At 39.7% G+C, this 22,994-nt stretch overlaps 1 protein-coding gene across 1 annotated transcript; it reads left to right on the top strand.

The window, feature by feature from the left end:
* Positions 1 to 480: 480 nt before the first annotated feature.
* ATP6V1D (ATPase H+ transporting V1 subunit D) lies at positions 481 to 22,994 on the top strand (the record flags this gene model as incomplete). The annotated part of the gene is made up of 9 exons (XM_079699534.1): positions 481 to 521; positions 14,562 to 14,679; positions 15,458 to 15,537; positions 16,936 to 17,003; positions 17,727 to 17,771; positions 18,860 to 18,963; positions 19,415 to 19,481; positions 20,659 to 20,737; positions 22,073 to 22,994. 9 exons carry the CDS (start codon positions 481 to 483, stop codon positions 22,212 to 22,214), a joined length of 744 nt encoding a protein of 247 aa, XP_079555660.1. The 3' UTR covers positions 22,215 to 22,994.

Genomic DNA, 22,994 nt, shown 5'->3' with positions numbered 1-22,994 from the left:
AGGCGCAGGTAAGAGGGAGGACTCTGATTCCTTGTCCCTGAAAAATAAATCCTCTCTGAAAGCTTTAGTCAACCATGAGGTGGCGTTGTGACCAAAGATGAAAAGTGGAGGAAGAGAAGGAGTGTACTCTTCCCTGTTCTTTCGCCTCGCCCTGCGCAGCCGCCTGGGAGCTGGAGAGCGGGGGTGGGGTGGGGGTGGGGGTGGGGGGCTAGAAGACGAACCGGAAATGAGGGGCGGTTCCGGGGTGCGCGCGCTTCAACATCCGGGCATCGCCTTCTTCCTGTCGCCTTCCCCACACCCCTACCCCCAACCCCTACCGACAGGAAGCGGAAGTGAAGGCGTATCCTGGCTGCCTCTTAACAACGCCAGGGTGTCACGTGACACAACCAGCTGACTCAGGTAGAGCAAGACTCAAGTGGCTGGGCTTGTTGCAGCCGCGATTTCCCGGCCAGGGACCCGGGCCGAACAGTCATCGTCAGAATGTCGGGCAAAGACCGAATTGAAATCTTTCCCTCGAGAATGTAAGTAAAAGAATGGAACGAACAGGTGTTCAGGAAGACCTGCCCGAACCGCTGTCCCTCCATACCCTGGACCAGCAGCGGGGCTTCTTGTTTCCTGGGCCGACCCTGAGCTGTCTCCAGTCTCTTCTCGTGAGTCCAGGGCGAGGCTCCCTGAGGGGCCCCTTACACATTCCTGTGAGTGGACCAGACTGGACAGAGCAAGTCCAGCCCGTGAGAACAGGCGCCCGGCCTGCTGGCTTTTGTAGAGATCCGCTGACTTTAGTCATTAATCGAGCCATTCATTCCATATTCCCTTATTGATGCGGACACTGGATTTATATAGCTATGAATTGTCGCCACTCTTGCCCTAACAGAGCTCACAGTTTAGTGGAGGGATAGACAAGCCGACGAAGTTTGATAAATGCTTTTTTTTTTTTTTTGCGGTACGCGAGCCTCTCTCTTTTGGCCTCTCCTGTTGCGGACTACAGGCTCCGGACGCGCAGGCTCAGCGGCCATGGTTCACGGGCCTAGCCGCTCCGCGGCACGTGGGATCTTCCCAGACCGGGGCACGAACCCGCGTCCTCTGCACCGGTAGGCGGACTCTCAACCACTGCGCCACCAGGGAAGCCCTGATAAATGCTTTGAGAAGAGAAGTCTACTGCGGTGGGAAGCAGGCTTCTAAGCCAATTTGGGGGTTGAATCGAATCGCCCTAAAGTGGGCGTCAGGTTTGATCTTGGATACCCATACTCATTTTCCAAGGTCCCCTGAAATGTCACATGCGGTGGGAAGCTAGACCTGAATTTCCGAGGCACTCCTTTTGTCTGTCACCATTGCATCTCATTCAGACTTCTGTTAATATCACCCATCACATTGTAAAGTGCATATTTGTTTATGTATATTTACCACTGAACTGTGAGCTCTCTCCAGGATGAGAAGTGTCTTGATTATTAATCCACAGAAGGTCCACAAAAAATGTTACCTGAATGAACTCATGCCGTGGAATCTGTTCAGTTGTGGCCTCCTTTCTCTTTGGGCTTGAATTCTTTGTCAGGAGAAAAATTTTAAGTTTTCTCAAATGTGCCTAACAACGTGTGGAAGGTAAAGATTGTTCTTATTTGTCCTCTCCCCCTCCCCCTCTTCCTTTTCCTCTTTTTTTCACTGAGGAGCAGAAAATCAGTTTTGGCTTTGACACTTAAATCTTTTGATTGTGGTCCTATCTCTTTGGGGGTGTTCTGTTGTTTTTCTTTATTTTGACTTTTTCTCAGAGAATCTGAGGATGCTTTAAAATAAGAGTTATATTTAAACCCCAAACCTAGATTTCTGTACCTACCTGGGTGGCTACAGCTTTTAATGAAATGAAGGGGTTTTTGTTTGTTTGGTTTCTACCTTCGCCTATTGACTTTCTAATAGCTGTTCGTCCTAGGTGGGAAGTAAGTCAGTTGTGGAGAAAGGCAGTGCCTGTCAAATAGATAAGGATCAGGACTACCCTGGGGTAGTGAGGACTGTAGAACTCCCAGCACTTAAAGACTGACTCCATCCAAACCTCTGCCCTAAGAGACACCAGACTCTAGCATGGCTTCTAGTAGTCTAAGGCTATGTTCCTAGAATGACTTCAGCCCCTAGTAAAATGCCTGCTTGAGAAAACTCATCCAGCCAGAATTTACTCTTTGTTCTATGCAACACCTGAGACTATGCCCCTGCCCTCCCTTCCTTAATTGCCTGCTAGCAGACACAGCTGGCCTGATGGCATTTCCAATGCCCAACCTTTTGGAATTTTTCTCTGACTGGCGTCCACTATCACTCTCCTCACTCATTTTAAAATGCCTAATCACCTGTGCACAATCAGAAAGGAGCTCAGCTCTTTCCCCTGCTGTCAGTGGTTACTGAATAATACCTGTTTTCACAGCTTTAACTAATGTCTGGCTGTGTTTATCTTTGATAGTAGTCAGAATGTTAACATTTTGTTTTGTTTTTACTTTGAGACTAAGAGGTGAAAATACACTCTTTGGGCTTAGACAAGAATGATAGGTTTGTGAAGGTGAAAATTGCTATTTTAGAGCACTCAGCTTGCCAATTGAGAGAAAAATCAGGTGCAGGAAGTAACTGCTTCTCTAAATATTTTCCCCAAGGCTTATCAGCAGGTACTTTGTCATGTAGTCAGATGTTTTTGATTCAGCTGGAAGCAAAGTCATCATCCTAGCTGAAGGTCAAACATTTTTTGTAGGGCCAGGCAGCTCTGTGATTTGTAAAAGAACAAGTGTTTAAAGAGCGAGGCTAGAAAATACACTAGTGACTTCTCTTTCAGACACTACTACCTTACAGTGTTATCCTGTGAAATGGGGCTGTCACCCACTTAGGCACCAGAGAGAGCAAAACAAGTTTAGAGTGGAAGCAAAAGAGGCATGAAGGATTTGGAGTCAACAGAAGTCAGTCACATCCAGGTTCTCCTACATACTGGCTATAAGCCCTTGGGCAAGTCACTCTTTGAGTCTCAAGAATTACAATTTGTCTATTTCATGAGAAAAGAAATTAAATATAGGAGGAAATTAAAATTAGCCTGGTGAATTCAGTTTTATGAAGCAGTTCACCTTTTTACTGTAAACTTGCTGCCATTTGCAGTACTAGGATTTGACTTAAATTTGGTTCAACTCTTGGAGCCCAAAGTCTGGTGGTTAGTGTCAACAACACGGTATGTTAAATGTACACATTGGGGGGCATAGCTCTTGCTCAGGCTGGAAGCTGAACCAGCTTCACTTGGTTAGACCTCCAATGAGGCTAGTCAGTGCAAATTCAGCCACTGATAGCTAGTTTTTCAAAGACAGAACTGTTCACCTGAATTATGTCCCCTTAATCTATAGGTGAGGCAGTATGGCACATGGTTGGAGTACAGTGGACCTAGGTTTGAACCTTGGTTAAATCCCTGGAGTCAGAAATCTGTTTCCGGTCTTGCTGTGTGTCACCGAGTGACTGTGGGAAAGTCGTTTCACTTTTCTGAGTTTCGTTTTCCTGTCTTTCAAGATAATGTCTAAAGCCCCTTCCAGCTATAGAATTATTTTAGTAACCTTTAGCCTATGGTAGAAGATTCAGTATAATCTAAGAATTTAGTCAGAAGTTTAGCAAAAACTATTTTGCAGTTGGTAATAACACCAGTCATATGAAATTATGTCCCCTTAAACAAATCACTTTAAGTATATTATATAATTGATTATTGAATCTTATTATCCACTTTTCTTCTCATTATTAAATTTTATCTGGCATATAGTAGCAAGAATGGAAATGTCAATTTCTGCTGTTGCTTTCTTGACTTTGGTTTTGGGGTTTCTGATGGGAAAAGATTGAAATAGGGAGGTAAGGAGATTTAAGTGGCTTGTCACTTCTCAGAAGTGTTTACTTATATGTGTCATTTGTTACCTGGAGTCATTTACCAATTAGTAAAGTGATTGGTAGTAGAGTCTTAATTGATGATATCAAAACACTTCAGTGCCACACTTGTAATGGAAAAAGTGATAAATGATTGTGGTATGAAATACAGAAGGTAAAACAGAATATAGTAGTAAAAAGTAAATCCATTTTTTTCACTCAACCTCATTTTCCAAAGCAAACTGTTACCACTTTCTGTGAAGCTCTCTAGAACTCCTCTTCTCTTTATCTATATAAGCACATTCATCCCTTACTGTGCATAACTGAGACAATGTAATATGAGGAGCACATGCAGATCTACCTTCCTCTTTTTTTTAATGGCTTCATATCATTCTGTTGTATGATGAACCATGATTTGTGGAACATTTAACTTGTTCGCATCCTTTTGCTATTATAAATAAGGCTGGACTACTCATCCTTGACCTTGTACATGTTTTTGTGTACATGTGGGAGTAAATCAGGGAGATAAATCCCTTAAAGTAGAATTGTTGGTCCTGAAGGTAAATGCATTTCAAATTTTGATATATGTCATTGGACAGATTTTTTTTTTTAATTCTTAGTGCATCGCTAATGGAAACATACACTGTTTTTTTTTGTTTTTGTTTTTCTTTTGTTTATTTTATTTTTTTTACATCTTTATTGGAGTATAATTGCATAACAATGGTGTGTTAGTTTCTGCTTTATAACAAAATGAATCAGTTATACATATACATATGTTCCCATATCCCCTCCCTCTTGCGTTTCCCTCCCACCCTCCCTATCCCACCCCTCCAGGCGGTCACAAAGCACCGAGCTGATCTCCCTGTGCTATGCTGCTGCTTCCCACTAGCTATCTACCTTACGTTTGGTACTGTATATATGTCCATGCCTCTCTTTCGCTTTGTCACAGCTTACCCTTCCCCCTGCCCATATCCTCAAGTCCATTCTCTAGTAGGTCTGTGTCTTTATTCCTGTCTTACCACTAGGTTCTTCATGACATTTTTTTTCTTCTTAAATTCCATATATAAGTGTTAGCATACGGTATTTGTCTTTCTCTTTCTGACTTACTTCACTCTGTATGACAGACTCTGGGTCTATCCACCTCATTGCAAATAGCTCAATTTCGTTTCTTTTTATGGCTGAGTAATATTCCATTGTATATATGTGCCACATTTTCTTTATCCATTCATCCGATGATGGACACTTAGGTTGTTTCCATCTCCGGGCTATTGTAAATGGGGCTGCAATGAACATTTTGGTACGTGACTCTTTTTGAATTATGGTTTTCTCAGGGTATATGCCCAGTAGTGGGATTGCTGGGTCATATGGTAGTTCTGTTTGTAGTTTTTTAAGGAACCTCCACACTGTTCTCCATAGTGGCTGTACCAATTCACATTCCCACCAGCAGTGCAAGAGTGTTCCCTTTTTGCCACACCCTCTCCAGCATTTATTGTTTCTAGATTTCTTGATGATGGCCATTCTGACTGGTGTGAGATGATATCTCATTGTAGTTTTGATTTGCATTTCTCTAATGATGTTGAGCATTCTTTCATGTGTTTGTTGGCAGTCTGTATATCTTCTGTGGAGAAATGTCTATTTAGGTCTTCTGCCCATTTTTGGATTGGGTTGTTTGTTTTTTTGTTATTGAGCTGCATGAGCTGCTTATCAATTTTGGAGATTAATCCTTTGTCAGTTGTTTCATTTGCAAATATCTTCTCCCATTCTGAGGGTTGTCTTTTGGTCTTGTTTATGGTTTCATTTGCTGTGCAAAAGCTTTTAAGTTTCATTAGGTCCCATGTGTTTATTTTTGTTTTTATTTCCATTTCTCTAGGAGGTGGGTCCAAAAGGATCTTGCTGTGATTTATGTCATAGAGTGTTCTGCCTATGTTTTCCTCTAAGAGTTTGATAGTTTCTGGCCTTACATTTAGGTCTTTAATCCATTTTGAGCTTATTTTTGTGTATGGTGTTAGGGAGTGATCTAATCTCATACTTTTACATGTCCCTGTCCAGTTTTCCAGCACCACTTATTGAAGAGGCTGTCCTTTCTCCACTGTACATTCCTGCCTCCTTTATCAAAGATAAGTTGACCATATGTGCGTGGGTTTATCCCTGGGCTTTCTATCCTGTTCCATTGAGCTATCTTTCTGTTTTTGTGCCAGTACCATACTGTCTTGATTACTGTAGCTTTGTAGTATAGTCTCAAGTCAGGGAGCCTGATTCTTCCAGTTCCATTTTTCGTTCTCAAGATTGCTTTGGCCATTCGGGGTCTTTTGTGTTTCCATACAAATTTGAAATTTTTTGTTCTAGTTCTGTGAAAAATGCCAGTGGTAGTTTGATAGGGATTGCATTGAATCTGTAGATTGCTTTGGGTAGTAGAGTCATTTTCACAATGTTGATTCTTCCAATCCAAGAACATGGTATATCTCTCCATCTATTTGTATCATCTTTAATTTCTTTCATCAGTGTCTTATAATTTTCTGCATAGAGGTCTTTTGTCTCCTTAGGTAGGTTTATTCCTAGATATTTTATTCTTTTTGTTGCAGTGGTAAATGGCAGTGTTACTTGATTTCACTTTCATATTTTTCATCATTAGTATATAGGAATGCCAGAGATGTCAGTGCATTAATTTTGTATCCTGCTACTTTACCAAATTCATTGATTAGCTCTAGTAGTTTTCTGGTAGCATCTTTAGGATTCTCTATGTATAGTATCACGTCATCTGCAAACAGTGACAGCTTTACTTCTTCTTTTCCAATTTGGATTCCTTTTATTTCCTTTTCTTCTCTGATTGCTGTGGCTAAAACTTCCAAAACTATGTTGAATAAGAGTGGTGAGAGTGGGCAGCCTTGTCTTGTTCCTGATCTTAGTGGAAATGGTTTCAGTTTTTCACCATTGAGGACAATGTTGGCTGTGGGTTTGTCATATATGGCCTTTATTATGTTGAGGAAAGTTCCCTCTATGCCTACTTTCTGCAGGGTTTTTATCATAAATGGGTGTTGAATTTTGTCAAAAGCTTTTTCTGCATCTATTGAGATGATCATATGGTTTTTCTCCTTCAATTTGTTAATGTGGTATATCACGTTGATTGATTTGCGTATATTGAAGAATCCTTGCATTCCTGGAATAAACCCCACTTGATCATGGTGTATGATCCTTTTAACGTGCTGTTGGATTGTGTTTGCTAGTATTTTGTTGAGGATTTTTGCATCTATGTTCATCAGTGATATTGGCCTGTAGTTTTCTTTCTTTGTGACATCCTTGTCTGGTTTTGGTATCAAGGTGATGGTGGCCTCGTAGAATGAGTTTGGGAATGTTCCTCCCTATGCTATAGTTTGGAAGAGTTTGAGAAGGATAGGTTTAAGAAGGATAGCTCTTCTCTAAATGTTTGATAGAATTCGCCTGTGAAGCCATCTGGTCCTGGGCTTTTGTTTGTTGGAAGATTTTTTTTTCTCTCTTTTTTTAAAAATTAGTTTCTGCTTTATAACAAAGTGAATCAGTCATACATATACATCTGTTCCCCCATCCCTTCCCTCTTGCGTCTCCCTCCCTCCCACCCTCCCTATCCCACCCCTCCAGGCGATGACAAAGCTCCGAGCTGATCTCCCTGTGCTATGCGGCTGCTTCTCACTATCTATCTACCTTACGTTTGGTACTGTATATATGTCCATGCCTCTCTTTCGCTTTGTCACAGCTTACCCTTCCCCCTCCCCATATCCTCAAGTCCATTCTCAAGTAGGTCTGTGTCTTTATTCCTGTCTTACCCCTAGGTTCTTCATGACATTTTTTCCCCTTAAATTCCATATATATGTGTTAGCATACGGTATTTGTCCTTCTCTTTCTGACTTACTTCACTCGGTATGACAGACTCTGGGTCTATCCACCTCATTACAAATAGCTCAGTTTCGTTTCTTTTTATGGCTGAGTAATATTCCATTGTATATATGTGCCACATCTTCTTTATCCATTCATCCGATGCTGGACACTTAGGTAGTTTCCATCTCCGGGCTATTGTGAATAGAGCTGCAATGAACATTTTGGTACATGTCTCTTTTTGAATTATGGTTTTCTCAGGGTATATGCCTAGTAGTGGGATAGCTGGGTCATATGGTGGTTCTGTTTGTAGTTTTTTAAGGAACCTCCACACTGTTCTCCATAGTGGCTGTACCAATTCACATTCCCACCAGCAGTGCAAGAGTGTTCCCTTTTTGCCACACCCTCTCCAGCATTTATTGTTTCTAGATTTCTTGATGATGGCCATTCTGACTGGTGTGAGATGATATCTCATTGTAGTTTTGATTTGCATTTCTCTAATGATGTTGAGCATTCTTTCATGTGTTTGTTGGCAGTCTGTATATCTTCTGTGGAGAAATGTCTATTTAGGTCTTCTGCCCATTTTTGGATTGGGTTGTTTGTTTTTTTGTTATTGAGCTGCATGAGCTGCTTATCAATTTTGGAGATTAATCCTTTGTCAGTTGTTTCATTTGCAAATATCTTCTCCCATTCTGAGGGTTGTCTTTTGGTCTTGTTTATGGTTTCATTTGCTGTGCAAAAGCTTTTAAGTTTCATTAGGTCCCATGTGTTTATTTTTGTTTTTATTTCCATTTCTCTAGGAGGTGGGTCCAAAAGGATCTTGCTGTGATTTATGTCATAGAGTGTTCTGCCTATGTTTTCCTCTAAGAGTTTGATAGTTTCTGGCCTTACATTTAGGTCTTTAATCCATTTTGAGCTTATTTTTGTGTATGGTGTTAGGGAATGATCTAATCTCATACTTTTACATGTCCCTGTCCAGTTTTCCCAGCACCACTTACTGAAGAGGCTGTCCTTTCTCTACTGTACATTCCTGCCTCCTTTATCAAAGATAAGTTGACCATATGTGCGTGGGTTTATCTCTGGGCTCTCTATCCTGTTCCATTGATCTATCTTTCTGTTTTTGTGCCAGTACCACACTGTCTTGATTACTGTAGCTTTGTAGTATAGTCTGAAGTCAGGGAGCCTGATTCCTCCAGCTCCGTTTTTCGTTCTCAAGATTGCTTTGGCTATTCGGGGTCTTTTGTTTTTCCAAACAGATTTTGAAATTTTTTGTTCTAGTTCTGTGAAAAATGCCAGTGGTAGTTTGATAGGGATTGCATTGAATCTGTAGATTGCTTTGGGTAGTAGAGTCATTTTCACAATGTTGATTCTTCCAATCCAGGAGCATGGTATATCTCTCCATCTATTTGTATCATCTTTAATTTCTTTCATCAGTGTCTTATAATTTTCTGCATAGAGGTCTTTTGTCTCCTTAGGTAGGTTTATTCCTAGATATTTTATTCTTTTTGTTGCAATGGTAAATGGGAGTGTTTTCTTGATTTCACTTTCAGATTTTTCATCATTAGTGTACAGGAATGCCAGTGATTTCTGTGCATTAATTTTGTATCCTGCTACTTTACCAAATTCATTGATTAGCTCTAGTAGTTTTCTGGTAGCATCTTTAGGATTCTCTATGTATAGTATCATGTCATCTGCAAACAGTGACAGCTTTACTTCTTCTTTTCCGATTTGGATTCCTTTTATTTCCTTTTCTTCTCTGATTGCTGTGGCTAAAACTTCCAAAACTATGTTGAATAAGAGTGGTGAGAATGGGCAGCCTTGTCTTGTTCCTGATCTTAGTGGAAATGGTTTCAGTTTTTCACCATTGAGAACGATGTTGGCTGTGGGTTTGTCATATATGGCCTTTATTATGTTGAGGAAAGTTCCCTCTATGCCTACTTTCTGCAGGGTTTTTATCATAAATGGGTGTTGAATTTTGTCGAAAGCTTTTTCTGCATCTATTGAGATGATCATATGGTTTTTCTCCTTCAACTTGTTAGTATGGTGTATCACATTGATTGATTTGCCTATATTGAAGAATCCTTGCATTCCTGGAATAAACCCCACTTGAATATGGTGTATGATCCTTTTAATGTGCTATTGGATTCTGTTTGCTAGTATTTTGTTGAGGATTTTTGCATCTATGTTTATCAGTGATATTGGCCTGTAGTTTTCTTTCTTTGTGACATCCTTGTCTGGTTTTGGTATCAAGGTGATGGTGGCCTCGTAGAATGAGTTTGGGAGTGTTCCTCCCTCTGCTATATTTTGGAAGAGTTTGAGAAGGATAGGTGTTAGCTCCTCTCTAAATGCTTGATAGAATTCGCCTGTGAAGCCATGTGGTCCTGGGCTTTTGTTTGTTGGAAGATTTTTTATCACAGTTTCAATTTCAGTGCTTGTGATTGGTCTGTTCATATTTTCTATTTCTTCCTGATTCAGTCTTGGCAGGTTGTGCATTTCTAAGAATTTGTCCATTTCTTCCAGGTTGTCCATTTTATTAACATAGAGTTGCTTGTAGGTATCTCTCATGATCTTTTGTATTTCTGCAGTGTCAGTTGTTACCTCTCCTTTTTCATTTCTAATTCTATTGATTTGAGTCTTCTCCCTTTTTTTCTTGATGAGTCTGGCTAATGGTTTATCAATTTTGTTTATCTTCTCCAAGAACCAGCTTTTAGTTTTATTGATCTTTGCTATTGTTTCCTTCATTTCTTTTTCATTTATTTCTGGTCTGATCTTTATGATTTCTTTCCTTCTGCTAGCTTTGGGATGTTTTTGTTCTTCTTTCTCTAATTTCTTTAGGTGCAAGGTTAGGTTGTTTATTTGAGATGTTTCCTGTTTCTTAAGGTGGGATTTTATTGCTATAAACTTCCCTCTTAGAACTGCTTTTGCTTCATCCCATAGGTTTTGGGTCGTCGTGTCTCCATTGTCATTTGTTTCTAGGTATTTTTTTATTTCCTCTTTGATTTCTTCAGTGACCACTTTGTTATTAAGTAGTGTATTGTTTAGCCTCCATGTGTTTGTATTTTTTACAGATCTTTTCCTGTAATTGACATCTAGTCTCACAACATTGTGGTCGGAAAAGATACTTGATACAATTTCAGTTTTCTTAAATTTACCAAGGCTTGATTTGTGACCCAAGATATGATCTATCCTGGAGAATGTTCCATGAGCACTTGAGAAAAATGTGTATTCTGTTGTTTTTGGATGGAATGTCCTATAAATATCAATTAAGTCCATCTTGTTTAATGTATCATTTAAAGCTTGTGTCTCCTTATTTATTTTCATTTTGGATGATCTGTCCATTGGTGAAAGTGGGGTGTTAAAGTCCCCTACTATGAATGTGTTACTGTCGATTTCCCCTTTTATGGCTATTAGTATTTGCCTTATGTATTGAGGTGCTCCTATGTTGGGTGCATAAATATTTACAATTGTTATGTCTTCTTCTTGGACCGATCCCTTGATCATTATGTAATGTCCTTCTTTGTTTCTTCTAGTAGTCTTTATTTTAAAGTCTATTTTGTCTGATATGAGAATTGCTACTCCAGCTTTCTTTTGGTTTCCATTTGCATGGAATATCTTTTTTCATCCCCTTACTTTCAGTCTGTATGTGTCTCTAGGTCTGAAGTGGGTCTCTTGTAGACAGCATATATACGGGTCTTGTTTTTGTATCCATTCAGCCAATCTGTGTCTTTTGGTGGGAGCATTTAGTCCATTTACATTTAAGGTAATTATCGATATGTATGTTCCTATTCCCATTTCTTAATTGTTTTGGGTTCGTTATTGTAGGTCTTTTCCGTCTGTTGTGTTTCTTGCCTAGAGAAGTTCCTTTAGCATTTGTTGTAAAGCTGGTTTGGTGGTGCTGAACTCTCTCAGCTACTTGTCTAAACGTTTTAATTTCTCCATCAAATCTGAATGAGATCCTTGCTGGGTAGAGTAATCTTGGTTGCAGGTTTTTCTCCTTCATCACTTTAAATATGTCCTGCCAGTCCCTTCTGGCTTGCAGAGTTTCTGCTGAAAGATCAGCTGTTAACCTTATGGGGATTCCCTTGTGTGTTATTTGTTGTTTTTCCCTTGCTGCTTTTAATATGTTTTCTTTGTATTTAATTTTTGACAGTTTGATTAATATGTGTCTTGGCGTATTTCTCCTTGGATTTATCCTGTATGGGACTCTCTGTGCCTCCTGGACTTGATTAACTATTTCCTTTCCCATATTAGGGAAGTTTTCAACTATAATCTCTTCAAATATTTTCTCAGTCCCTTTGTTTTTCTCTTCTTCTTCTGGAACCCTTATAATTCGAATGTTGGTGCCTTTAGTGTAGTCCCAGAGGTCTCTGAGACTGTCCTCAGTTCTTTTCATTCTTTTTTCTTTCTTCGGCTCTGCAGTAGTTATTTCCACTATTTTATCTTCCACGTCACTTATCTGTTCTTCTGCCTCAGTTATTCTGCTATTGATCCCATCTAGAGTATTTTTAATTTCATTTATTGTGTTTCTAATCATTGCTTGATTCATCTTTAGTTCTTCTAGGTCCTTGTTAACTGTTTCTTGCATTTTGTCTATTCTATTTCCAAGATTTTTGATCATCTTTACTATCATTATTCTGAATTCTTTTTCAGGTAGACTGCCTATTTCCTCTTCATTTGTTAGGTCTGGTGGATTTTTATCTTGCTCTTTCTCCTGCTGTGTGTTTTTCTGTCGTCTCATTTTGCTTATCTTACTGTGTTTGGGGTCTCCTTTTTGCAGGCTGCAGGTTCGTAGTTCCCGTTGTTTTTGGTGTCTGCCCCCAGTGGCTAAGGTTGGTTCATTGGGTTGTGTAGGCTTCCTGGTGGAGGGGACTAGTGCCTGTGTTCTGGTGGATGAGGCTGGATCTTGTCTTTCTGGTGGGCAGGTCCACATCTGGTGGTGTGTTTTGGGGTGTCTGTGGCCTTTTTATGATTTTAGGCAGCCTCTCTGCTAATGGGTGGCGTTGTGTTCCTGTCTTGCTAGTTGTTTGGCATAGGGTGTCCAGCACTGTAGCTTGCTGGTCGTTGAGTGAAGCTGGGTGCTGGTGTTGAGATGGAGATCTCTGGAAGATTTTCACCGTTTGATATTATGTGGAGCTGGGAGGTCTCTTGTGGACCAGTGTCCTGAAGTTGGCTCTCCCACCTCAGAGGCACAGCACTGACTCCTGGCTGCAGCACCAAGAACCTTTCATCCACACGGCTCCTCAGTTTGGGATGATTCATTGTCTATTCATGTATTCCATAGATGCAGGGTACATCAAGTTGATTGTGGATCTTTAATCCGCTGCTTCTGAGGCTGCTGGGAGAGATTTCCCTTTCTCTTCTTTGTTCTCACAGCTCCTGGGTCTCATCTGCGTGTAGCTCGCAGGAGGGCGTCTGTTCTTCGCTCAGACAGGACAGGGTTAAAGGAGCAGCCGCTTCGGGGACTCTGGCTCACTCAGGCGTGGGGGGGTGAGGGAGGGGCACGGAGTGCAGGGCGAGCCTGCGGCGTCGCCGGCGTGACATTGCACCAGCCTGAGGCGTGCCGTGCGCTCTCCCGGGGAAGCCGTCCCTGGATCCCAGGACCCGGCAGTGACGGGCTGCACAGGCTCCCCGGAAGCGGGGCGTGGACAGTGACCTGCGCTCGCACACAGGCCTCTTGGCGGCGGCGGCAGCAGCCCCAGCGTCCCACGCCCGTCTCTGGTCCGCGCTTTCAGCCGCGGCTCGCGCCCGTCTCTGGGGCTCCTTTAAGCAGTGCTCTTAATCCCCTCTCCCCGCGCACCAGGAAACAAAGAGGGAAGAAAAAGTCTCTTGCCTCTTCGGCAGCTCCAGACTTTTTCCCGGACTCCCTCCTGGGTAGCTGTGGCACATTAGCCCGTTCAGGCTGTGTTCACGCCGCCAGCCCCAGTCCTCTCCCTGCGCTCCGACCGAAACCCGAAGCCCGAGCCTCAGCTCCCAGCCCCGCCCGTCCCGGCGGCGGAGCAGACAAGCCTCTCGGGCTGGTGTGTGCCTGAGGGCACCGATCCTCTGTGCCGGAATCTCTCCGCTTTGCCCTCCGCTCCCCTGTTGCTGTGCTCTCCTCCGCTACTCTGAAGCTTTCCCCCTCCGCCACCCGCAGTCTCCGCCTGCGAAGGGGCTTCCTAGTGTGTGGAAACCTTTCCTCCTTCACAGCCCCCTCCCACTGGTGCAGGTCCCGTCCTTATCCTTTCGTCTCTGTTTATTCTTTTTTCTTTTGCCCTACCCAGGTACGTGGGGAGTTTCTTGCTTTTTGGGAGGTCTGAGGTCTTCTGCCAGCGTTCAGTAGGTGTTCTGTAGAAGTTGTTCCGTGTAGATGTATTTCTGGTGTATCTGTGGGGAGGAAGGTGATCTCCGCGTCTTACTCTTCTGCCATCTTCCCTGGAAGTCCTCTTTTGTTTATTTTTAAAACAAGTCTCGTTTAACATAATCACATATACTGTTTTAACTCACAAATCAAGTAATTATTTAAACTATGCTGGCATCATAAAATAGTTCTAATAAATATTTATTAAATCATAATAAAATTTATTAAATTATTAACCAATTATTAAGGTATTATTTATTAAATTATTAATGTTATTTATTTATCAAATTATTTAATTCTTATTTATTAAAGGATTGTTTCTGTTTTAAATAAAAAAGACTTCTTATTTATGGAACACTGAGGGTGGAAATCTACAGAATTGAGAAACCAATTAAGCCTGACAGTTAAAAATAGTATATATTCTTGCTCTCATGACATTAAGGAATTAGCATAATTTTAACACCATATTGGGGAAGTATTTTTATTTTAAATGTCTTTAACTTTATTTACATAGGGCACAGACCATCATGAGGGCTCGGTTAAAAGGAGCACAGACTGGTCGAAATCTCCTAAAGAAAAAATCTGACGCCTTAACTCTTCGATTTCGACAGATCCTTAAGAAGATAATAGAGGTAGAGTGAAGTTTGCTTAGAATTGTATTTATTTTAGAAGTATCTATGGAAAATCCAGCATGGCTGTTGGCATTTTAATTAAACTTTTTTCTTTCAAAAGTAAAAATGCCATTATAAATGTAACAATTTTCAGAAAGTACATTTAATAAGATTCAAACTCTTTACTCTTGCCCCCAAACCCCACTTGATCTACTCTGGCCCCTGCCTGCCCACTCTGATCTCATTTGTAGCTTTTTTTCTAACATCCTCCTCTAGGACCTTTGCGTTAGCTGTTTCTAATGCCCGAAATGCTCTTTCCCCAGTATTTATTATAACTGTCCTCTGGCCTGTCTGGTAACTTTCTACCCACCTGTCCCAGTTTTTCTTCTTTCAAAAAAATTACTGTGTATTCTCAAACATTAAATATTCCAGATTTTAGAATCACTGTGCCATTAGGATTTTGAGAGCAGTATAGTGAATTTAAAAGATTAATTTGAGCAAAACAGCATGGACCCATTCAGGAATAAGGTAGGCCCTTTAGTAAAGATTCAGTTTTCTATTTCTTAGTGCCTTTGTTCCAGTATTTTAATTATAAAACTCATGGTTTTGTAACATTGTTAGTAACCATAACCAAAACTGTTCAAGCAAAATTGGATATATTTATTTTATTGTTACCAAATCAATATTTACATGTACACCTGGTGTAAAATACTCATGGTTGTTAAAGGAACATGATTATGATATGATTTTTCCCTGTAAAAAACTTGGTTTTATTGGCTGTTGGTTTTTGCTTTTCCAGACTAAAATGTTGATGGGTGAAGTGATGAGAGAAGCTGCCTTTTCACTTGCTGAGGCCAAGTTCACAGCAGGGGACTTCAGGTAAGAACACTTAAGTGGGGTGTTTTGAAAAACAAAGTGCTATCATATTCATAATTTCATTTAAAAGCCTCTTTTAATTAAAAAATACATAAGCATTAAAGACAAATGATATAGTAATAATAAGAACACTTTTAACCCCATCACCTTAACACTTTTGTGTTTATTACCACCCACGTGTATCTGTTACATAGTTGCAGGCACAGAATACTTAATACTTTACAGTCCATTTTCATTTAGTATTGTATCATGAACATTTTTCCCTATTTTCACATAGCTGCATAATCTTTAGATGTATGATAATGTATTAACGTTTTCCTGTAATGGTGGGCCTTTGGGTTGATTTTCAGATTTTTGGATTATTAGAAAAGGTGCCATGAACATCTTTATGTATATATTTTTAAATTTCTATTGAATTATTTTCTTAGGAAAATTTTTGAGAATGGAATTGGTTGTTTAAAGGGCATGGACTTTATGGCATATGTCAATGTGTGCTTTACAAAGTGTACAAAATGGCTTAGTTATTGCTTTACATATGTTATGTTTAGTTATGTCATTTGATTCTCCAAATAAGCCTGTGAGGTGGACCAGGCTAGCATTGTTGTCCTCAGTTTAAGTTTAGTGCCTTCCTAAAGTCAAATGACTACTCAGGGGCAGAAGTGGAAGTTTTCAGGGTTTTTGATATTAGTCTTCTTTACCAATAACACAATGCCTCCATTCTTAGTTTGTGTTATCTGGGAACATTACCTGTGGACAGTCTTACAGCTTGAGAGGCATAAGACCTTTTTCTTTTCTTTTTTTTTTCCATAAGACCTTTTGAAGTAGTAGACTTTTAATTTTTGCCAGTGTTGGTAGGATAACAATTTGCATTGACTTTTCCATGACAGGGCGTGAATAAATAGTGTGTATGTGGTATGTGAAAGTGCTTTAGGGTGGTTATGGGGAAGACACTTTATACTGTGATAGTAACAGGTGGGGAGTCAGACAAAGCCAGATGGAAATTAGATAGATTCCAAGGTCAAGGAATTGAACTCCTGCTTAGACACACCTAGAGATTTGAACAGCAAACCCAGAAGGAAGGAACGTTTTCTCCAAATTACATTAGTGGAATGAAAATCCCTAAAGTCACATCCATGCACCACATGTCTGATTGAAAACTTAAGCAGTCCATGTACATTAAAATCATTCTTTGTATTCTTATGGCTAATGTTTGAATATTGTTCATACTTTGCTCTCTGAGGCCCTCCTCTGGTAGCAGTGATTGTTCTTTTCTGAAAGAAGACAATCATCAAAGCATAATCGTGACATCTTACTTCTGTTGAAGTCACCTGATTGGGTCCCTGTTGGTTTATTTCTCACTCTAAAAACTCAACTAAATCAAGGCCTTTTCTTTTTCTGCAGCACCACAGTAATCCAAAATGTAAATAAAGCCCAAGTGAAGATTAGAGCAAAGAAAGATAATGTAGCAGGTAACTTTTCAACCCTTTGGAACTCTTGGTGAGAAAAGATAACATTTTAAAATTAACCCGTTTATACAGCAAGATCTTGATGGCCCAATTAATCTTTTTTCCTTAGACAAAGTTGATTGGCTTTACATGTTAAAACTTGTTTACTGGTGGTTGCCAGGGGATGGGGGTGGGGAAAGCTATTGTTCAGTGGATGTGAAGTTACAGTTATACAAGATAAATACATTTTAGAGACCTGCTGTACAGTAGTATAGTTACAGTTAATAGGGTGTTGTGCACTTAAAAACTTAAGAAAGTAGATCTCATGTTGAGTGTTCTTAACATACACACAGGAAAAGGGACACAGATCTTTTGGAGGTGATGGATATGTTTATTACCTTAATTGTGATGATGGTATCATGGGTGTATGCATATTTCTATACTCATCAAAATGTATACATTAAATATGTGCAATTATTTGTATATTATGTATACCTCAAAGATGAAAGAAAACAAACAAACAAACATTGTAACAGCCAGTTCCCTTACTAAGGATAATTTGACTTTTGAATAGGAATGAACACTTAAGAAGGAAGGTTCCTAAATTCATTCATTGAAACCAGTTACAGTTCCAGGCAATCTCTGACTTTTGAGTATTTGCTGAAAAAGAAACACAGGAAACAGTGGTTAAGAAACAGTACTTCAAGGACATGTTTGTGAATCCATATATGTTTCTGTGTTTAACAGGTGTTACTTTGCCAGTATTTGAACATTACCATGAAGGAACTGACAGTAAGTGTGAAACTTTTTATGTGTGTGTCTCTGGGTTCTTCCAGTTCCTCTTTAAATGAACCTTATTCTGGAAAATGATGATAAATAGACCTGCTTAGAGTTCAGTGGTTCCAGTGTTGGAAACCTTCATTTTTTTTTTTTTGCGTCACCGGGCAGCATGTGGGATCTTAGTTCCCTGACCAGGGATCACACCCGTGCCCCCTGCGTTGGGAGTGTGGAGTCTTAACCACTGGACCGCCAGGGAAGTCCAGAAGCCTTCTTATCAGATACATCCGGGACAATAGTTTATCAGTTAATCAAAAAAGTGTTATTGCAGGGAGTCACAAAACATTGTACATTGCTTAAAATATTTTATTTCAACCTAGAAATTTATAGAGTCATTTGCAATTTTAAAAATATAAGGCCATGGCCTTTCTTTGAGTATGAATCCACTGATTAGACTTCTGTGTTGTCTTTCTGCATAAACCACACCCATAATGCATTGTTTATAATTTCCAGTTTGGATCTTTTTAAAGTAGAGTAAGATCTTAGACACTGTGATATAATCTGAATGCTGAATCTTCCTAGACTTTTATAGCCAGCCTGCCCAATTTTTTTATAATTGTCTCACCTTTTCCTAATTTGACAGCATGTTTCAGGTAGTAATGCATCTTTGTTGAGTCTTTCCAAAGTAATCAACTTTCTTTCATAGAAACAACAATATTCTTTCTTTGGCCCTCATATTAAATTGGTTCACATAAAATATTTAGTACTGCTTGAATAAAGAAGTAGAATATTCTAGAGAGTCACCTGTTAACAGAGAGTGTCAACCGTACTGGGGCATCAGGCAGTATAATCTACAAAGGGAAGGGGTGCATTGGTTAATCCAGCAAGCTAACTTCTCCTATAGTTAGATTTAGAATAGTATCCTTGTGCAAAACTATTCAGCAACATGTCCTACAGTTTTGGGGGAGTGAAATGGGCACTTAGTGTTTGGGTTAGTGAATTTGTTTTTCCATGTTTGGTATTATTCTGACTTATCTTCTTTTGGGAAGTTTATGGGGAAGATTACACCCTAAATACAAATGTTGTCTGACTGGTTCTTTCAGGTTATGAACTGACTGGTTTAGCCAGAGGTGGCGAACAGCTGGCTAAACTGAAGAGGAATTATGCCAAAGCAGTGGAACTACTGGTGGAACTAGCTTCGCTGCAGGTAAGTTTCTGAAATGGTGGCTTCTGCACCCTTGTCCCTACTTTTTACTACTAACAAAATGTTTGTGCAATGGTATAGTTTCACTCTTGGCTAGGTGAAAACAGCAATAGTCAATATAGATTTAAATGCAAATATAATATGGTTTATGCATGAAAGCCTTTTTTCCCCCCCTTTGTGGCCAGTTAATATATATCTAGGTCATTAGTGTATGATTCTCCTCTTGCCATTTTTATAACTTCAGGTGAGTCTGAAGTAAACAGATTCTAATAGAATGGAAATCATGTTAACTCTATGGAAATCTCATAAGAATTTTCTGTTCTTTAAATATGTTGAAAAGAAGTAGTCTTGGTTTCCAAATGTTCTCTACAAGTGCTGAGTGAAGGCAAGTGGTGGACGGGGCATGAGTAGGAAGACTTTGTGCTTACATTATTAATTTATCCTCTTATTTTAGACTTCCTTTGTTACTTTGGATGAAGCTATTAAGATAACCAACAGGCGTGTAAATGCCATTGAACATGGTGAGTGTAAGCCGCTGTGAGGCTCTTTGTCCATCCTCTTGTCCGCGCCTCCACATTTGTCATGGACCTACTAGGAATCAGGCACTGATCGCCTGGTGAATAAGATGTTGCCCCTGCCCACAGTGGGAAGGGCAGTGAGTCAGTAATACAGATAACTGTTAGTAAATCCTTTGATAGAAGTGTGCATGATTTAGGGGGTAGTTAGAGGAGGGTGGTGAGTTAAAAAGTACAGAATGTTTTACTCATTTCTGATTATTCATGAATAAAAGGTGAAACTATTTCTCAAGAGCCCTAATGTTTTTGTAAGTTCTTTCCAATGACTGAGTGATAAATGTTTTTGAACACATGAAGTATTAAACTTTAAATCTCTTTCTGAGGCCTTATGTCCTGTTCTCTTGCTGTTCTCCTTGATTTCTAAAAATAAATTTGCCCATTGGATGCATTTATTTTCCATCTCTCATTTCATTATTTTAAAACTATGATTGCTGAATGTTGCCACAGTACTTTTTGCTTAAGAAACTCAGTTTTCATTAAAGAAACACTTATTCAATTTTAAAGTAAGAAAGGAGCAAAATTTGAGCAGCAAGGAAATTTTTTTGCTTGGGCCCTAGTAGTGTTAAAGAGGAAGTTACCTCATTTTTTAAAAACTCAAAACACATTTCCTGACTACTTGCTTGTGCCAGCCTCTTGTGTGGAATTGGAAGCAAAACAAAATGGATAAGGTAACAGTTCCAATTCACAAGGAGTTCACATTCTAGAAGCCGAATAGGCAAATTCTGTGTAAAACAGAACCTTATGATTGACACAAAATTCACCTTACTGTATTCTCTCTGCTCAATGCTCCAGTTTTTAACAGTGGACTGCTGTTGTATTTAAAATAACATCTGTGGTTCAATGTTACATATTCATATAAATTCAGTATATTCAGTGTTGTATATATCACGGTCCAGTGTTACCTGTCCATAGAAAAGACAGTATGAGGGCATATTCCAAAACATTTATAATTAGTTAACTATAGAGTGGTTGGATACTTCATTTTATTTGTGTTTTTGTTTTTTGCATTAAATGTACATTTATTTTACAGTTAGAAAAAATAAGTTACTGTTATACAAATGAGCACTGGCAATTTGAAAAAAGGTTTGAAGGTCTCACTATATATATATTTTTTAAACCCTAGTCATCATTCCCCGGATTGAACGTACCCTTGCTTATATCATCACAGAGCTGGATGAGAGAGAGAGAGAAGAGTTCTATAGGTTTGTTGGAATTTGCAGTTATTGATCATTTTTTGTTTTTCCATATTCCAAAAGCTCGATTTGCTGAGACATGTTGGCTTATGTGCTTTAGAATTAGCACAGGTTGGGACTTCCCTGGCTGTCCAGTGGTTAAGACTCCCCGCTTCCATTGCAGGGGCCATGGGTTCGATCCCTGGTCGGGGAACTGAGATCCCACATGCAGTGCGGTGCGGGCAAAAAAAAAAAAAAAGAAAGAATTAGTACAACTTGTATTTTTTTTTTTTTTTTTTTTGCGGTACACGGGCCTCTCACTGCTGTGGCCTCTCCCGTTGTGGAGCACAGGCTCCGGACGCACAGGCCCAGCGGCCATGGCTCGTGGGCCAGCCGCTCCGTGGCATGTGGGATCCTCCCAGACCGGGGCACGAACCAGCGTTCCCTGCATCAGCAGGCGGACTCTCAACCACTGCGCCACCAGGGAAGCCCACAACTTGTATTTTATTCTGATAAGAAACAAGAAATAATATTGCCAAAGGCTGTGGAGACAGATCTGTTTCAAGTTTTGCACACACCTAAAATATGGCATCTCTGAAAACTTAGGCCCTTCAGAGAAACTATAAATAGCCTCGATAATTCTTTAAAATGAAACAATGATTTAGATGGGGTGTCTCCCACATAAAAAGAAACTGGAATTAATCAGTCAATCAACAAATATGTATTGCATGTTGGAAATGTTCCAGTAGAAAGTATAAAGTACTTGGGGGCATTACATAATAATATAAATCATACCATTAGAAAGTCAGAGTACTTGGAGAGAAATGATACCTGTACAGGAATTAGCTCTGAACATTTAGAGCTAGTAGGGACAATAAATACTAAATAGGTGGTGTGCAGGGGTCAGTGTGTCAGTTTCAGAGAAGTGGGAGATAGGTGAAGGCAGGCATATTCAGGAAAACATAGCTGTCTTGGACCTTGAGTAGCATCTGAGTATGATTTATAATCGTAATTAGCAAAATTTAGTTTGTCCTTCAGTTGATGTGCAGGGTTGTGGTAATCCAGATTGAATGATCCAAAATTTTAATGTCTGAATACTGAAAACCTGTTCCGTTATCAGGGAATGGACATCAAAGTTTATTCACCCTGAGACAGGAGCTTTTGAAATCAGTTATTAGCTTAAAATGTGTGTGTATTCTACCTCAAATCTTTTTTTTTAAATGGGTTATGTTACTGAAATTGAAATTAATAAAGGTAGAATTTTGTTCTACTTTGTGTTTATTATCCTTGTTACAAAACTAGAAGAAATCAATTCTACTTAGTAACCAAAACAGCATTCAGAAAATTCCCTCCTTTATTTTATAGGTTAAAGAAAATACAGGAGAAGAAAAAGATTCTCAAGGAAAAGTCTGAGAAGGACTTGGAACAACGGAGGGCAGCTGGAGAGGTGATGGAACCTGCTAATCTTCTGGCTGAAGAGAAGGATGAGGATCTTCTCTTTGAATAATCTTTCCTGCTCTGATTCTTTCAGAAGGCCAAACATGGCATCATTTTAATTCACGGTGTGTAGGTTTGGTATGTGTGGCTATTTAATTTTTGGTCTAAGAATTTCACCAGTTGTAAAATTCCTTGATGTCCGTTTATGGGATTACCTTGGCAGAATCATAATTCAGCAACCATTTATCACCAATGAGATTTGTAGAACCTGCCCAGAAACTTATAGAATTTATTCTGCGAAGTGTTACCCTACTCCACTTACATGTCTGTTGCAAGTGACCTGCTTACCAACATATTAAGAAATTCCCCTTAGGAAACAGCAGTGGTCTCAGGCCAACACACGTAGGCCAGCTACTGCTGGAACACCCTTTGTTCCTACCTACTTGCACACCATTGTCTGAGATTGCTGCAGCCATCCTTGTGTTAGTTACTGTGGGACTTCTCTCCTCAAACATTATGAAAACCTTCACTTATTCTTCCTTGAATGACAGGTCTGTCTTGTCTGTCATGGGAACAGTTCTGCCGGTTCAAATGTGACTATGGTAATATACAGTAAAATGATTTAAAAATGAGTTGTTCCTTTTTTAATGAATTTACTGCTAAGTTGTGTTCTTATGCTCAGATCACCACATGGGATTGGCATCCAAAAAGAGCTTTCTCTGAAGACATGTATGAAGTGGGTAGCTTCCCTTTTCCCCCCCTTCATACTTCAGTGTTTTACTAATAAACTTACTGAGGTGAGTGAGTGATTGTTGAATTTTGGGATACTAATAAATATGATTGCCAATGA

This window comes from Hyperoodon ampullatus (genome assembly GCF_949752795.1).
Source record: "Hyperoodon ampullatus genome assembly, chromosome: 3".
Classification (NCBI taxonomy): domain Eukaryota; kingdom Metazoa; phylum Chordata; class Mammalia; order Artiodactyla; family Ziphiidae; genus Hyperoodon; species Hyperoodon ampullatus.
The sequence above is the reverse complement of the archived record's forward strand: the minus strand, read 5'-3'. Positions and strand labels throughout refer to the sequence as shown.